This window comes from Calonectris borealis, chromosome 14 (genome assembly GCF_964195595.1).
Source record: "Calonectris borealis chromosome 14, bCalBor7.hap1.2, whole genome shotgun sequence".
Lineage (NCBI taxonomy): Eukaryota > Metazoa > Chordata > Aves > Procellariiformes > Procellariidae > Calonectris > Calonectris borealis.
The window spans coordinates 4001733-4019883 of NC_134325.1; the positions used below are offsets into that span (position 1 = coordinate 4001733).

The 18151-nt window shown below is 50.7% G+C and overlaps 1 protein-coding gene across 1 annotated transcript in view; it reads left to right on the forward strand.

Annotated features, from left to right (window-relative positions):
* The first annotated feature begins 3142 nt into the window (after positions 1-3142).
* TSPAN32 (tetraspanin 32) overlaps positions 3143-18151 on the forward strand; it is a 32658-nt gene continuing 17649 nt past the window's right edge. The window contains exons 1-4 of the mRNA XM_075163022.1: positions 3143-3398; positions 5421-5535; positions 6841-6938; positions 14401-14475. Of these exons, the coding sequence (XP_075019123.1) occupies positions 3333-3398; positions 5421-5535; positions 6841-6938; positions 14401-14475 (354 nt within the window). The 5' untranslated portion in view covers positions 3143-3332. The remainder of the gene's footprint in view (positions 3399-5420; positions 5536-6840; positions 6939-14400; positions 14476-18151) is intronic.

The window sequence follows — 18151 nt, forward strand, 5'->3', positions numbered from 1 at the left end:
GAAGAGGGTTGGAGGTTTTTAGCTCTGCAAAAAATACGATCTGGCTTTGTTCCCTTTTTTCAGTCAATCCTTTCCTTCTGGACGAGGTGGCACGTCCTTCCGACACCCGTGCAGCTGGGGATGCCGGTATGTATTTTCACAGCCTAACAGAAGGCTGCAAGCTGCCACAAGGCTAGAGGAAGAGGGCACCTGGGCTCCCCGGGCTATTTTCAGCCGCGCTACCCTCTTTCCGTGCTCCGGCTGATAACCAGAGATAAGGGAGGAAGCCGCAGGCGGGAGCTGTGGTTTTTGCATCGCATTTGGGAGCTGTAAGTTGTGCTCTTGCAAAGGGGACCACCTGATAAAACCCGGCAGGGCGGGCAGGAGGCCGAGTCTTGCCGGAAAAGCCACACTGCCGTCCAGCCCGCGCGCCGGCTGCGGGGACGGTTCCCCGGCGTGCCTCCAGCCCTGCCTCTCTTCCCGCTGGGATGCGGGGACACCCTGCTTCTCGCCAGGGCTCCCTGGGCAGAGAGCTGCCGAGGCAGGCGTATGCCAATGACACGGCACCCAGAGGAGATTTAATCCCGGAGAAAGTGAAGTGTTGTAAAGACCCCCTTTCGATGGCCACAGTTAAGATGAGCACGCACGCTCCCCCTGCGCTCACTTCGGTAGTGCCCTTGCGTGTGCCGAACGTGCCTCCTTCAACCGGAGCCCAACCTCTTAATGCCCCAGGTCTACAAATGCTCCTGCTACGGACTTGTGGGGGGAGGCAGTAAATTCTTTTGCTCTTTATTATTTTTTGATGTTAGAAATTCACATATGTTCTGCCCCAAAGAGAAATCTTTCAAGCCATACCTATATGGGATAAAGGAGGATGGAGGAAAGAGAAACAGCAGAAAACACCTCCACCCCCAAATCCAGCGCAGCGCCGGAGCAGGTAATGGAGGGAGCAGGCACGAAGGCAGAGCGCCGAGCGCTGGAGGTGGGAGAATCCTCTGAAGCATCGGAGGACATGGGCAAACTCCCCAGGAACAGGCATTCGCAACTAAACAGCTGTTTAAACCCGGGTGTTTAAAGTTGCAGACCTGCTTTGAGGGCTTGGTGAGGCAGTGAAGGTGCCTGGTTTTATGGCTGGAGACAAAAGGAGGTAGAGCATCTTTTGTGGAGCAGTTCCAAGGGGTGTAGATGATGATTTTGTGACCTCTCAGGTGGTCCTGCAGTGAGGTGCGAGGCTCTTGCACGGACAGAGGTGACCTTTGGGGAACTGGGAAGGGAACTGCCCATCTGTTCCCTTCAGAAAGCCCACTGGAACGGTCCAGGCCTTCGGGAAGGGTTTCTGCTGGCCTGTGGGGACCTCTAGTGTGAGATCTGGCTTTGCACAGGTCTCCGGTAGCGTGCGTTTAGGGTTGGGGAAGGAAAGTGGGGTCTAGGGGAAAATGAAGATGGGCTGCGATGGTTTTTCTCATGTCCCTTGCCGAGAAACAGGCTCCGGGTGGGCTCACGGTGTGCGCCACGGCTGCACCCTCGCTGCTAACGCTCCGTCGCTCTTGGTCGGGCTCTGAGGCTGGTTTTACGCACAGAACCGTGCTTCATACCTTCTTGCGACCCTTCCAGATTTAACGTAGAAGTCCACCTGTGGACCAACCCTGCTGCCTTTATAGCCGTGCCCTTTTGGTGGGCATTCCCCTTGAAAATGCAGGTGACAACGCAACCGTCTGTCCCGTAGCGCCAGAAGAAATGACGGGTGCTAACAGCTCTGCATTCCAACACAGTCCTAACTCCACCACAGAGTTTTATAAGGCACTTTCCCCACCTGGCCCATGGTGGGGACCATGTGGACATGGTCACCTTGCAGCTGTACTCCTGTCCCTGGGGGTCTGCGCTGCTGCGGATGGTGTCTGGTTCCTGCTCCTGGACATGTGTGGCTGGGCATCAGCTGCCTCCCCAGCCTGTTGTCCTCTCTCTGTAGTCCTCTCCCCACTGCTTTCCTTCCCTCCTGTCCATCTGTTGGTCTTTCTCAGGTGGTTTCCAGCTGGTGGCAGGAGTAGGAAGGTCTCTATGTGCACATGGGTACATCAGTGGCATCAGGGAACCCCACCAGGGCAGGGACCCACGAGCCATGGGGGACACATGCTTTTGGAAACGGCTGTGGCAGCTCTCATTGGTGTCTCGGCAGGTTGCAACCAAGATGTTTTGCAAGAAAGCTAGTGATGTAGTCAGAAAATCATGACGTGCTTTTTCCTGTGCACAGTGCTTTGTGCAACTCACTTTCTCTTGCTTCTCTTTGCTCTACAAAACGCATCTTCCTTCCTTTTTTCACTCCCTTCCTTCTTCTTTGTCATTTTCCTGTAGCTACAGTTACTGATGTGGGATGGTTTTACCTTTTCCCCCCCTTTCTTTGCCACCTGGGGGGAGTGTGACTATTTTCCATTTTTCTCTTTTACCTCTTTTCTACCAGTCTAGCTCCAAAACTAAGGATGATTAAGGCACTCAGTCATTCAGCATCCCTTTGGCCGGGTTGTTCTTGAGGCTTCTTTGTGATTTACTTTTGGGAAATATGCATCCAGCAGGCAGCTGGTTTTGAAGACCAGAAGTCACCCGAGTCTTCTGTAGCTGTGGGTCCATGGGGTCTTCAGTGCGAGGAGAGGGGAAAGGACAGAGTCAAAATGTCCATGGACGGTGAGGGTCTCCTGAGCAGTGGGTTATATTTGCGTATAGCCTTTTTCCTGAATAAAATACTACCAAAGGGATTTTTTTTCCCTCCTCTGCGAAGAAAAGTTTTAATAGAGTCTCAGCCAAAGGTTATTGCCATGTGGTGGTTTTTAAATGGGGAGGGGAGACTCTTATGCAGATCTGTTTGGGAGTTTTGATGTCTTCTTTAAACAACAGGTTATTTTTTTTCGAAATAACATTTTCCTAAACTTTTTCCCAAGATACTATTTATGCAGATTTAAAAAAAAAAACAGTTAGTGACAATGTTCATTACGCAAAACTGCATCCCAGTGAAAGCAAAAAACAGGGTATTTTCATACTGACTCTAGATTGAACAGTTTCAAAAATTTTTTTAAGGAGCTTTGCTCCGAATGCCGTGAAAAGCTCTTTTTTCTGCCTGCCTTTCCTCCTTTCCCAGCTGGCTGCGTGTCGGAGCTGACGGCAGCCCACCGAGCGCCCGGGCAGAAGGCGGCTGCTCTAAACAGGATTTAATAACGGGGCAGGAGGAGGTGCCTCGGCACGTGGTGGGGACTACACTTCCCGAGAGGCCCCGCTGTGGCCATGCCTCCCTTTGGTGGAAACCCAGGCTTTATCAAGAGCTGGAGGGACCAACTGCCAGCTCTCTCCGGGGACAAGCAGCCATGGGATTGAGGTGCGGGATGAGGACCACCAAGTGCCAGCTGCTGGTGACCAGCCTCTGTGTCATGGTGAGCAGGCAGGTTTGGGGGGGGATCTCTGCAGAATCGAGGTGAACCCGCTCGGAGAGGGTCGGGTTTTCCCACGTTCTGTTTTTCGCGGGTGGAGGGCAAGCAAAGCCAACAAAGTTATCGTTGCGCCCTGGGCGGTTATCGCTGGCCGCCAGCATCGCCCCCCCCCCTCCGCTGATAGACTGCTGGTTTCTCAGGGCTGTCACGCCGCTGCAGCTCTTTCACAACCCGGCGGCCGCCTCGGAGGAGAAAGGAAAGGTCGCTGCGGGCAGAGTGGGTGGTTTTCAGCCAAAAGATATTTGCTCCCATCTCCTTGGAGCAAAAGAGGGAGGATGGACCTGCTGCAGTCACACTTGTTGCTGGGAGGGCGGTCGGCTGCGGGTGGGATCAGTGAGGGTATGAGACCGCAAGGCTTCGGTGGAAGTGTGTGTGAGAGACCTGTGGGTCCGCACCGCAAAGGGAAAGCAGTTCTAGGGATCCTTTTTATCAGCTTTTGAAGCAAATTCAAGGGGAGCTTCTTGACAGCTGCTGTTAGAGCTGATGGGAAGTGGTGGAAACTAGGGAACGCTTCTGCTGGATGTTTTCGAGTTGTATCTGCTTGTTGCCTTTTCACTTCATCTCAACTTGCAAGCGTAAAAAATAATAATAATCTGAATTTGGTTCAAAGAGGGTTGGAAAGAGTGTAATTAAAAGGTGATGCCTTATTTTGGGCCACACGTGACATTTCCAGTTTGTCCAAATTTCAACATTTCAGGACCACTGGCTGTATTGGCTGTGCGTTGTTCTCTCTTCCAAATAGCAGAATATATCATGTGGAGAAAATCAAAGGAGGATTGGTACCAAAGGTGTTTAGAGGACATGTTAAGGCACAGCCACCATGGATGGCAAGAATCACGTTATTGCTGTTGGGAGGATTTTAGACTGGTGTTTCCCAGAAATCTGAGCTAACCAGTGTTGCGCTTAGCATTTTGCTGGGTGTGGATCGAGATGCACAGAAATGCACAGAAATGCACAGCATGAAGGATCGGTAGATGCCACAAATTAGGTTATTTATAAGCAGAATATACTACAGTTTGGGTGTATTGAGTCTCCGAAACTATAAGTCTCCAGCAAAAGCTATTAGAAAATGTCATACAGTGGGGATTACGTTGACACCGGACTGTCACATTTGAGACAGGGATAGCTGCCTTGTGTTTCCGTATTGTAAAGGCACAAAAGGATGAAACCTTAGCTAGGAGCGGCCTCACATCTTGTGTTTTCCAGGTTCATTACACTAGAGTTGGAGCTGTTTTTAACTGGCCTGCTGTTGGTGCCTCTGTCCCAGCTCCACCACCGGTCGTGCTGCAAGGAGCCCTGCCCCAGAGCCAGGTGCCGTCAGAAATGTTCCCTCTCCGTCGCCTGGACTTGCTCTGGGCAACACAGAGGGTAACCCCGTGCCTTAGGCATCCCAGTGCTCTCAGGGATGGGACAGAAACACGGACGGCCCAGCAGCGTGTTGTGAGACAGAAACCAGCACAGATTACTTAGAGTAGTACAAGACTCAGCTCTTCGCACTCTACAATCGGAAATACAGGCAAGAGCAGGCAATGGGACTAGCATTGCAAAGAGCAAAGCAGAGAACATCATCCCGGCCCAAAACCACTCGTGAAGCTGGCAGCCCTCAGAACTGCACGTGCGTACCCTGCAGAGTGAGGCGGGACTGCACGGGTCTGCTGCAAGAGCATCGGACCGTCTTTCCTCACGTGGTGGGAATTTCATCCACAGACACTGGCCAAGAGGCCGTGGGCTGCTCGGTGTCATGTGCGCTCATTACGCAAGAGAGAAAAAGAGCTTTAGTATGTTTAAGTGTTTGGGGTTTATCCTTTTATGTGCATTTTGGGGTACATGCAGTGGTCTTTGGATGATCAGGCTGTCCGCATCTGCGTGTAGGCTCGGGAGTATCCAGATACACCTCAAAGCTTTGTGTGCACTCAGCAGGAGCTGCTGCCTTGTCAATCCCTTCCTAAAAACCTTTTTTTCCAGCTGCTGGGGTTGTCCATTGCCACACTGAGCACAGTCACCCACTACGGGCTCCACTTCACCCTCATCAGCGACATCTCCCTGGAGAGCAACTCCTACAGGGTCATCCACCATGCAGGTACGTCACGGTCGCGTCCCAGCGAGACCTTTGGTGAACCCAGGAGCTGCAAAATCCCCCAGAGCAGTCGAAGGAAAGGCAGAGGCATCACAGCAGGAGGCAGGGGCTGGTTTTTGGAGGATGCACTGGGGCTAACGCAGTCCCATGGGCACTTTTTTTTCTGTATCAGACCTGCCTGCCTGGCACTGAAGGGTGTTGTGGGAGCAGAGGGTGCTCAGGTGCTGCTGCGTTCGCTCCTGTCCCTCCGTTCACCATCTCCCCATCCTCCCCCTGTGCTGCAGTGAAAGCACAGGGGGGGCTCAGCCAAAGACGGACCTAAAGGTGCAGTGGGGCTGGAAGGGCCCTGGGAGCCTGGGAGGAGGGACTGTTACAGGAGTTGAAGCAGAGCATAGAAAATCGAGGCTGGGAGGAGAAATGCATGGAAACACCTGTTTTTGGCGGAAATGTGGGGGTTTTTTCCCTACGCAAGGGAGAAATATAAACTGAGTCTCGGGTACAAGGCTAGAGCAAAGAGATGAGAACAGCCCAGATACTAAAATACTCTGCTCGCCTCTGCTGCACTCACATCTGCTGCTTCTCCCAAGCTATATGCTGGGCTTAAACATGCTCATACCCTCTCTAGATCCTGGTTCTCAATTTCAGTTTAACAAGGCAGGTGTAAAAACTATGTTAGTCCAAAACGAAGGTACAGCCCTCCCCCTTTCCTAGCCACACCAGGGGCTATAGGCACTTAATGCAGCCTCCCAGCCACCCCTCTCCAGCGATGTTTCCACTTGCTTTCCTTGCAAGCGTTAACTCTTTGCAGGGTTGGTCCCGAGTGAGGGTTGCAAAGCCCTTTGCAGCATTGGAGCCCTGCCCCGGGGTACCGGCTGTGACCCTGCCTTAGCCAGGAGGAAACCGGAGGATGAGTGTTGCACCAGATTAGCAGCGCACGAAGTCCTGATAGGGGCCGTGGGACGGCTGCTGTGCATCAGCACCCCGCTTTCGGGGGGATCCTTATCGGAGTGCTGAAATAATTGGCAGCTTGTGGTCTGTCGGGTGGACCGACACCCTTGTAGGGTGCTTCGCTCTGCTGGAGCTGTGGGAACCGCTCAGAGGTTTACAGCCCTGCCGGAAAGCATACGCAGATGGGGGGATATTGAATAAATGATAAAACAATTTCAGTTCTTCAACCTGGTCCTCTTGGACCAGCTCCCCAAAATGCACTTTTTGGCCCCTCTCTGGGCGAAAGCATCAGACCAGGCCTCCGTTAGCCTTAACGTCTTGGTGTCTGACCGCAGCTCCTATGTCCGACTTTCCTTCCAGCTTTCTACTTCGGGATCTGCCTCAGCATGACCCTGATCCTCGCAGCCCTGCTGAGCTCTGCCGCCACGGTGCGGGAATCGCAGTGCCTCACCGCCATGGTGCGTATCGGGAGGGACTGCCTGCGAGGGGCTTTTTGTAGCCTTGGGCTGATACCCTTAAAATGTGGTGCTGGGGGCTGTTTTGCTTTGTACTTGGGAGCGTGCACGCCTGGGGAAGGACGTCCTGTTGCTCCACCCTGTGCTGCAAGGGGACATTTTTGTAAAAGGCATGACCTTGTAGAGCTCTTCCAGCTGAGGACTGCATCCTTCTGTGCCTTGTTTCTTTTGCCAAGGTGCTGTGTATGCAGCTTTCAGAGCTGGGGTCGAAGGGAGGTGCTTATCTGCCAAAGCAATTGCAGTGATGACGATTCCCAGCGTAATTTTTTCTCACTAAGTCAACACGTGGTTTGTGTTGGGAAACCTTAACAATGCAATTTGGAGTCCCACGTTGTTCCTCTGACTTGTGACAGCAAAGTTAGCCCCCCTCCTTCCTCCCTCGCGGCAAACATCCACCACAGTGGTGGTGCGGGGCGTACAAAGCATGGCAGCAGGCACGGGGGCTTTGGGCTGGACCCTCAGTTTCAGCCTCCGAGGAGAAGGTGGAGGGGTACCACAAGAGCTGAAGTGTCACCTTTCTCCTCTCCATCATCCACAGCGAAGTGCCGGTTTGGGCCCGGACCGTGCCAGCATTGGTAAACTGGACTGTGAGCTCAGCTCCATTTAAAAGCACAACCTGCACGCAGGGCTTAGTCTGAAGGGAGCAGCTTCCAGCCTCGGGGCTGGAGGGATGAGCGGAAAAGCGCTGTTACTGCTTGTTTGTCCGTGTTGTGTGAAGGGCAGGAGTTAACAGGTAGGTTGCTGCGCATGAAGCCGTGCTTAATATAAAATAATTGCATTGCTGTCATACATAAAGTAGCTTGCGAGAGATTTATCTAATCTATGTCATTGGGGAAAATGATGCTGGCGGTGGAAATGAGAAGCGGGCACCTTTAAAACAGTGCAAAGCAGCTGCTGAAGTTAATGTTTTTACCTTCTCAATACGCAGTCTTCCTCTCTCTCTCTGAGATGCTCAAAGGGGCCTGAGTGACACAGTTCCCATGAATACCGCTAGCTGTGTACGTATAACTGCCCTCTCTTTTGCTGAAGTCTGTGCTTGCAATTACCGCATCTAAAACAACAGATGGGTATGCACAGGCTAGGGGAGGTTGTCAGGGCTGCCTGAAAACATAGTGGAACTTCTCTGTAATGTTTATTCGGTTGCTTTACTCTGTGTGCAGTATGGTTTGGGACATGCCATTAGGTAAAAGAGGTTGTTAAAATTATAGCTGTTTTCTGAAGGGATAATTGAAGAAAAACTCATCCAGTGAACTCCAGCATTGCCGTCCTCCTCCGAGGGCCACCTGATGCTGCTCTCCTTTCTCCTTGCTGTGGGGGTGAGGACCCTCCAGCCCCCTGTGGACTCCCCCAGCCCAGCCGGTTTGGTGTAACACAGCCAAGCTCTGGCCACCAAAGAAACCCCTGGCTGGCAGAAACCCCAAACCAGCTATTAACTTTTCTCTGCAGCTCCTAGGGCATCCTGTTCACTTTGCTTTAGCATTCGCATTTGGGTCCTCTGGGCGAGGTGGCCGTCTTCATGTTGGATCTCTGATGATACCACTGCAGTGAAGACACGATGTCATTTCCTTGCGGGAAGAGGAGGAAGGGTGCGGGGTGCTTTCCCCACGGCTGTGGCGATGAGGCATCCACCCCGCTTTGCCCTCAGCAGGGGATAACGGGATGCCCCTTGGTTGCCTTTAAGCTCCGTTTCCACCGTCTCCGGCAGCGTGAGGAGCCCCCAGGGCGTGTGAAGGTGCAGAGCAGGGTGCAAGGGGAGAGGGGGCAGCTCGCAGCCGAGCGAGGGGTCGCTCCGCCGCGGCGCTTCCCCGGGCGCGGCCGGCCCGGCTGCGCCTCCGCCGCTGGAGGGGGCCGCTCCCCCGCCGGGCTCCCGCTCCCCGCCCCGCCGGGCCCTGATGCAGGGGAAATGCAGCGGGTAAGGGACAGGCACCGTAACCACTGCCTGGGGGGGTGGCTCGTCCCCAACCCTTCAGAAATTAACGGGGGACCCTGGGAAATACCCAGGAGCTGGTCAGCAGCAACCTTATTCACGGCTCCTCCTTGTTCAAGCAGCTCGTCAGCATCTTAAATCATAGAATCGTAGAATCATTAAGGTTGGAAAAGACCTCTAAGATCGAGTCCAACTGTTAACCCAACCCCCCCATGCCCACTACACCATGTCCCTAAGCGCCTCATCTACGCGTCTTTTAAATACCTCCAGGGATGGGGACTCCACCACTTCCCTGGGCAGCCTGTTCCAAGGCCTGACCACTCTGTCAGTTAAGAAATTTCTCCTAACGTCCAATCTAAACCTCCCCTGGCACAACTTGAGGCCATTTCCTCTTGTCCTATCGCTTGTTACTTGGCAGAAGAGACCAACCCCCACCTCACTACAACCTCCTTTCAGGTAGTTGTAGAGCGTGATGAGGTCTCCCCTCAGCCTCCTCTTCTCCAGGCTAAACAACCCCAGTTCCCTCAGCCGCTCCCCATCAGACTTGTGCTCCAGGCCCTTCACCAGCTTCGTTGCCCTCCTCTGGACACGCTCCAGCACCTCCATGTCCTTCTTGTCGTGAGGGGCCCAGAACTGAACACAGGATTCGAGGTGCGGCCTCACCAGTGCCCAGTACAGGGGCACGATCACCTCCCTGCTCCCCCTGGCCACACTATTTCTGGTACAGGCCAGGACGCTCACAGAGGGGAGCTTTGCTTATTCCTACAAATTGCCCCCCCAGTTCTAACTGTCAGTATCTTACAGCAAGGGCCAGCCCGCTGCTTGTTTTCCCACCAGTTCCTACCCCCTCCCAAAGCTGACGGTTAATCTCTGATCTGCAAGCAAGAAATGCAGGCAGGGAGAGCCAGCCCCTGATGGCTGGGGTGAGACGTAATCGCAGGCAGGAGCGGGGTTCAGCCCTGTGGGCTCTGAAACGTGTTGTCGGCGTTGCATCCTGCCCTGCTGATCCTCGCTGGGCTGCAGCTCGCAGAAGTGATCAGCCCCCCGCTTGTAGCTTTTCTTCTGCTTGTTCATAGAGAGGATTTTTCACCTTCCCCCGCTATTGATTTTAAAGGACCTTTCCTCCCCTGCAAAGCATGCGTCTTGTTTAGAAGATCATTTAATTCACTCTTTAATCAAAGAGGGAAGACACCAGGGTATTGGTGCCTGACATCTGTGGCTATATAGGAAACCGAGCCATGCTCGGGGGATGTCTGCATGGATGTGGCTAATCCACCGCAATGCTGCTTGGTAGACCAGCTACCCTGGGGAAATGTTAGCCAGGATGCAGATGGGCTTAGAGGAGCATTACCCTGGTCATTGACCTGTTGGGTGGATCCCATCTCCTTCTTCTGCCTCGGTTTCCCTACTGCCTTTTTTTTTTTTTGGTCTATTTAAATTAGAAGTGCTCACCCTGCCTGGCTATCTGGAGGTTTGTGTGTATACACAGGAGGGGCCTCGCTCTCTGCAGGCCTTACCGGTGCTGTCCTAATAACGATAATGGGTGCGGAGTGGTTAGAAACCAAAACAGGTCAAATTGGTTAAAGCACGCACATCTCAGGAGCTCGTCCTGTAGCTGCATTAGCAGCATCACCAGACCTGACAGTGCATCCGCTGACGCTTGCGAGGAAGCTGGTTTCTAGAGAGTAACTGAGAACTTAAGGATAAAAAATTATATTCTAAAATCCTGGACTGTTATCCCCAAAGCTCCTCTTAAACGGGGTGAGTAGTGACAGGTTTATTGACTGTCCTCCAGCTATAGTTCTGGCAAACCCTGCTTTTCGGTGATCCGTGGTCCATCACGCAGTCAGTCCTGAACGTAAACATCCTGCAGCTCTCACGGCCCCCGAAGGCCACGTCGCTATTGAAGGGGAGGAGAAGGAAGGAAAACTGCAGTTTTGCTAGTACTCCTTGTACAAAGGAAAGACTCTGGCTCCGGTGGGGTTTAAGGTACCGTGGGCTGTTATCTGGTCAGACAGAGAGAGGGGAGAAAAAAAAAGCAGGGAGCAACATGCCAACCAGAATATCCCAGCTGAAATTCTTACACCTGAGCTTTCCAGCCTAAAAAAACCACTTGTGTAGAGCAAAATTTATGTTCAGGTTGAAGCAGCTGTTCCAAGCACTGGTTCCAAACAATTTCTGTGGTAAAAAAGCCCGATATAACCCAGTTTTTCACTGAGAGTGATGTGCTAGGAGGGCCAGCACACAGCACAGGCTGTTTGCTTTACCGTTCCCAGGTGGATCACTGCAGGCGAGTGTGTAGCGGGTCCTTAATAACACCGCAGCGCACTTCAGCATCTTGCTTTCGCAATGCCTCTGTCTCCCGTGCTCTCCCTCGTGGTGCAGCACTCCTGGGCCAGGCGTCCACGCGCCGGTGGTCCCCGGGGAGCAGGCGCGGGCAGAGCCGATGCGCTCGGTTGGAGCCGAGGATGGATTCCTCCTTCGGACTGAGATCACTGGCTCGTGTTTGCTGTGTGGAAAGGCAAAAGCATCGTGTGCTTTTAGATGAACCGGGTCAGGGAGGGAGGGATGCAACCCGAGGGATGCAATCTGAAATTAGCTCCCCGTCCGCGGGCTGTGAAGCCTGGCAGGGAGCTGGCCCTTGCGATGGTCACAGCAGCACCGAAAAGCAGCTGCAGCTGAGCAGGGCACAGGTCGGCTCCTTCTCTGGGAGTGCGGAGGTTTGGCAGGGCTACCGAACCCAGTCTGAGCTAAAGGATCCCTCCCTCGCCCGAAGCGGAGCCCCTTAACCGAAGGGGAAGCATCAGAAAGGTGAATTAAAAGATACACCAGCCAAGACGCTGTTTCTGCGGATTCTGCCAAGTTTCTCGAAGACAAATTGTTCCTTGCAGCAAAGATGGAAACAAGGTCATTCATAAAAGAGTAATTGATGTCTGGCTGGTGACAGCAATGGGAGCAGGCAGCAGCCCGCGGCCGGCTCCGAGGAGCTCCAAGGGTCTGGGAGATGGTGAACCAGCCTTGACCCTTCCACATTTTGTATGCAAACTCCGTGTTCCCTTTTTCTTTTTTCCTCCAAATGTCTTCTAATGTAATTAGAAAGTTGCTCTTCCAAAAGCCTTTTGGCTGGGAAGGGAAAAAGCAGCCTATAATTCATTTATAAGATGTTCTCGGAGCCATGTAATTGCTCCGCACCGGATGGATGAAGGGGGAGCTTCCCGAGGGGCTGCGTCTCGGTATTCCCAGAGAAGCTAGACAAATAAAGGGAGAGCCGATGCTGGAGGTGGAGGACTGAGAGGTGGGGTGGAGCTGAGGAAGGGAAGATGAGAAGGAGGATTTTAATCTGCTGGGGTTTCTGGCCCTAGGGAGATGTCGTAAGTGCTGGAGCTGGTGGGGGAAGGAAGGGAGAGCACGGAGGGAGAAATCCGGGTGGTGCCACTGGCACGCTGTGGTTCTCGCTCTCCAGATTAATCCTCTCGATTAAACCCTTACTGGAACGATGTGCGGAAGAGCTTTCACACTGCTGTCAGTGCTGGTTTTTTCATCTGTCATAATTTTCTCTTTTTTTTCTTGTCTTTGAGCTTGATTTTGGTGAAGACATTGACTTTGATATGCTGTTTGTTTGGGGGGGAAGTTGTTGGAGGAGGTGCAAAATGCAGGGTCTGGTCCTAGTGAGGAGCACTCTGAAATGCCCGTGTAACCTCACCTCCTCCCTCCTCCCATTTGTGCTGTGCTTTGGTCCGTGGCATCTCGCCCTGCGTGCTCTTCCCCGTCTTTGCTACTTGTATCCCCCTTCTCACGTCAGCATTTGATCAGACTTTCCTCTCCTTTAGGCTCCCATTTCTCCCATTATCCCATTTCAGCTCCTGGCAAGCCAGCAAGTGATCTCACCACCTATACGACCAGGCAGCTGCCAAAAAAATAAAAGAAAAGGAGAGGTCAGACATACATAATTTAAGGTTTTTTGTAAGAGCCGTACCAGGGTTTTCCCCAGCGTCTGATGCAGAGTCTGAAACAAGGCAGCCCCGAAAGAGTGGGGCAATGCCAACGGCAGTCTGGTTCCTGGAGCAAAGCCCCCGGGCAGGGCATCGTCCTGCCGCGAGCAGAGGAACGCAGCAGGCAGCAGATGGGCAAGAACCAGCAAAAGGCAGTTTATTAATGGCACGTTCGTTTCCAGGATTTAAAGTAACACATTTTCCTTTCTTGCTGCATATGGAAGAGTTTGGGGCTTCTTTTTTTTTTTTTTAACCCATACTTTTTAAGCAAAAGTTTTTTGGTGAAGCAGAATTGGTAGCAGCAACGCTCTTCTTCCTCTCCTTAAGCTTGAATTTGATAAACTTTCATGGAAGATTTAATCTTTTTTAAGTGATTTCAGCTATATCGTACTATTAAAACACTCATAGAAAAAAATCAGAAACCAAAATAAGCTGCAGTCAGTTGGGTAATTTTCCCCTGCTACGTAACTTCGTGTTGGAAGAGGGACAGTTTCACGGAAAAACTTGTAAGGGCAATAATTTTCGACTGGTGCTTATTCATCATCTTTTGCCATTCCAAGACTAAGCTGTGGATTCATATTTGATGAGCCCATTTGGCCTTCAAACGCTTTACAGGCACTTTTATTCTTCCTTTTTTACTTTTTTTTTTTTTTTTTTAATATGAACAAGATCCTTTGGTCCAGCTGTCACAACAGGCAAGCGCTGTTTACATCAGGGGTTGTTTTTTTTTTTTGGATCAGATTTGTTCAAATAAAAAGACAACGCATCTAACTTGCAGCTCTGCAAGCCCAGGGAAGAAGACAAAAGTCAAGCCGCCTCCTGCGTCGTTGCCGTTATTGTTCAGACACTTCAGGGTCCGTTGCTGGCCTTGATTATATTTCTGTCGTCCTTTTCTCTAACTAGGGTGGTGCTGATTTAAGGAAGGCGGCTTGGCCACGCAGCTGCCACCTTGCTAACAGGGTAAAGTCCAGCTCTTTTTCCAGAGCAGGTTGCTCTCCGTCCTGGTTACTTGCTTCTTTATGGACCATTCGTGTGCGTTTTCCCCTCTTTGAAATCGATAGCTGAGTTTTAAATATGGGGGATTTAATCCCGTGAGTGAGGAGGTGCTGCTCCAGGGCACGGTCCTGCTGCAGAAGAGGAGCACACTGTAAATATAATGGTTTTCTCTCCCTTTTTTTTTTTTCCCAAGGAGAATTTGGGTAGAATAGGTTAACCGCTCCGCGGGAACCCGGGTGCTCTTTTGGTCAACCCCTTCCAACGGCCACAGTGTAATTAGAGGGCTCCTGACACAGGATCCCATTATTATCCATCTAATTTCTTCTAAGTAACCAGGATTGTGAGGGATATTAAAAGAAGGGGATGTTTAGCTCTAACTTTAACTAAACTTGCTCAAACGAGCATATTAAATGTGTCCCAACGATGTTTTCAAATGGCTGGTTTTTCTCCCCATACTGTAACTGATGGTGTTTTTCCTCTTTATCCTCAGGGATTTTTCTGTTTTGCTCTGGCCTTCTGCGGATTGATCCCAGCTGTCTGCTGGAGATACACGCACAGCACGGAGGTAAGCATCGGCTGCAAGGAAATACCACCAGCATCTTGTCAGACGGAGGTTTTTTTGTAGCAATGATTTCTCCCATAAAAGGGACATCTGGTGGTAATTAAGCCGTCCATGCCAAGGTCTATCAGATGCAAGAATGGGGCCGCCTTCATCAGCTGCCTCTCCGATGGGGTCGTCTGAAGGGAGAAGCCTCGGAAACCCTCACGCAGGGCAAACGCTTTGTCCTGAAGGCAAAACAAAATGCAAGTCTCATTTTAAATAGCTTTGGGATTTTTTTTGCAGGGGATGGTTTGGTTTGCTTTGGTTTGCTTTGGTTTGGTTTGGTTTATTGAGGTGCTTGACTTTTGAAAAGCCAGCTCTAATTCCTGCTAACGTCAGTTGGGAACCTCTACCCAAAGGCAGTGGCAGGTTGTGGCTGTTCAGGTTGTCTCTGGCAATGGCCAGGAGGAACACCCAGGAGGTGTGTTTATTAACCGGCAGCAGTGCTACGTAAAAACACTAGTGTGAAAAATGGTGGTTTGGTTCGCTGTCGCGCTGGACCAGAAAGAGACGATTGTATGAGGTCGAGTTTGCCAGAAAGTTGGGGTTTGAATGGAGCTTGCTGGTGGTGTGGTGGGTGGTTTGGAGATGCAAGGTGCTGGGGAAATCGAGTCGAGGCGTGCAGAGCTGCTAAGGGAGAGCCCCGCACGTCGCAGTGGGTACCCTCACCCTGGGGCCAGGGTAGAAAGCTGCTGGGGAAAGCAGAAATTGAACTTAATATTTAGCAGCCTAAAGAAGTTTAGATTTTTTTTTTAATCCTTTCCTAATCTGATATCATTTGCTTTTTGTATATTTATTCCTCTTCTCATTCAGAGAAATTTGTTGCTGCTTGGTCTTAATTCCCCTTCCTGCATCCCCGCACGGAAAAAAAACTATTTAAGAGACTTGGGCAGGCAAAAAAATCATGACTTCTTTTTTTTGAAAGCAGAACACAGATATTTTAGGCAAGTATCCAAATTCTCTAACAGTAATTCAGATAAGCATTTGGGACTTTGATAGACGTTTCATGCAGCGGGTCGGTCCCTGTCCTCCGTTTTGCTCCTCCCCAGCCCCAGGCACGTGCCCCAACCTGCAGTTGGGGGCCAGCGGTGAGGATGTGGGTGATGTGAAACATCATCCCGATGGATTAGGGTGGCGTTGACGCTGCCAGCTCATCTCTTTAGGGTTACAGAAGTTGTGGGGGATTGAAGACCGGTGTGTCAGGAAAAGAGCATCAGAAGGGGTATCGTTCTGTGCTGGAGGAGCGCTCCATCAAAACCCCAGAGACTTGATCCATGCTAGGACTGCGGCAACTGCACTTCTCGGGGACAAGAAGCCCTGTCCCGTAACGGTTCGGTGTCCTGTGCAAAAATTAAAACCCAGTCCTTTCGGAAGCAGAAGCCTAAAGGGCAAAGTCAAGGTTAAGGTGAGGGGTAAGAAGGTTTCTAGCTTCTCTGGAAAGTTTGTCCAGAGCTAACCAGTGGCCACAGTAGTTGAAAATCCTTTGAAATATTGTCATGGTTTAATCTGGCAGGCAGCCAAACACCACGCAGCCGCTCACTCACTCCCCCCATCCCCCCCCCAGTGGGACGGGGAGAGAATCGGAAGGGTAAGAGTGAGAAAAACTCGTGGGTTGAGATAAAGACAGTTTAATAGAACAGAAAAGGGAAAATAATAATAATAATAAACAATGATAGAATATACAAAACGAGCGATGCACAATGCAATTGCTCACCACCCGTGCTGACCGATAACCAAGTAGCGATCGCTACTTCCCGGATCACGCCTACCCTTCATATACTGAGCATGACATCACATGGTATGGGATACCCCATTGGCCAGCTGGGCTGGCTGTCCGGATTATGTTCCCTCCCACCTTGTGTACCTAGCTCAGTCAGTAGGCACGGGAGCTGTCCTTGGACTAGGAGGGCACTCAGCAACAACTGAAAACATCAGTGTGTTATCAACATTCTCCTCGTACTAAATCCAAAACACAGCACTAGGAAGAAATTTAACCCTATCCCAGCCAAAACCAGGACAAATATGCAGATGGTTACGCTGGATCAGACCAAAGGTACCCAGTCTCAGACAGGCACACCCGCTGTTGGCCAAGGTAGGAGCGTAAAAGCCCAGCGAGCACAAAGCAATGCTTTTGCAGATGCCAGCAGCCTGTGGCTCAGGTGCCTGCTGGTGGCACCTGCTGGTGCCTTTGCCTTTAATGCTTTTGGTGGATTTTTCCTCTGTGAATTTGTCCAGCTGCTTTGGAAACGGGGGGGTGAGTACTGATGGCACGGCAGCGTCTTTTCTCTCTACACTTACCTGGCTGAAGCAGAGTCAATCAGAGCCGATACATCCATGAAAAAGAGTCTTTCCACAGCCTCTGCATATATTTTCCCTGGTTTCAGGCAAAACTATCAAAATTTGTTATTTTCAAGCTAACAATTTAATATGGAAATAATTTTGTTTTCATGACCAACGCAGAAGGGAATCCTTGAGCACGGTTTCCTCCTTCTTCTGCAGAAGTTTGTAATGAGAGATTGAAACAAAATCTGTGTTAGTAAAGGAGAAATGGCACCAGAAAGGGTGTCTGGTTGGTCTTGTGAAATTGCGTTATCCAAATAGACTATTTAGTTATACTTTTTAATCCACAAACATGGAGTAGGGTGTAAAAAGGCTGCAAGAAAAAGTTGCATATTGGGTTAATATGCCATTCAGAAAAATATTTTGCTGAAAATATTTAAAGGAGAATGACTTTCTCTGTATATCTCTTAATCACTACATCTGTTTTTACTTCAAATTATTTTCCTAGGGTTTTTTTGCTTTGAGTGCCCTGCCCATAAATGCACCCATGTGTTATGGTTAGCTTTGGTAGTTGGTTGGGTTTCTTTAAGCAAAACGGTTTCCACTAGGCAAAATGAGGGGGTTTTGTAAAATGTTTACTTTCAGGGTAAAGAAAACCAGCAGTGTTTCTGACAACAGAAAAATTAAAATAGCATTAGAGATCATCTTGGGTTTTTCTGCTTTCTAAAATGCAAAGAGAAACAGGGAATATAAATGAGGAAAGATGTAATGAGGAGTGTCACTTACAAAACGCATGGAAATTCGGTTTCGCTTGAAAGGTAACCTGCCTCACCAGTGAGAAAAATGCAGATGTGAGAGAGAAATGCAGATGTGAGTGCCCCTCCAGGACAGAAAGACAGGTAGTGCAGCGGCACAGAAAACCAAATGGAGCAGGGGGAAGACTCCTGAAGTCTCATTACAGAGCCGTTGGTTTGTCTGCCTTTCTCAAAGTAAAGCGCAGAATTAAAGCAGGCGTCCTCCCCCAGCCTACGGCGTGTCGGTACTGTCAGAAATAGTTAATTATGGTAGTAGGGGGGGGAAAATCAAACTCAGCCAAATTGATGGGTGTCTTGTAAGCCTGATGGGATGTACACCCAAGAAAGGAAGAGAATTTGGGGATGTAAAACTGAATATGGATGAATATGCCCATTACGTGTGCCTGAATTGGTGCCTCTGAGGGCACCGAGGGGCAGCTGCCCCCGCGTTCACGGCTAAAACAAAAATTTGCATTTTTCCCATGCAAAATACGTTGACTTTCCAGTGAAAAGCCAGACAGAAAATCAGCCTGTTCCGTTTGGAAATGCCAGCTGGGAGCTGGCAT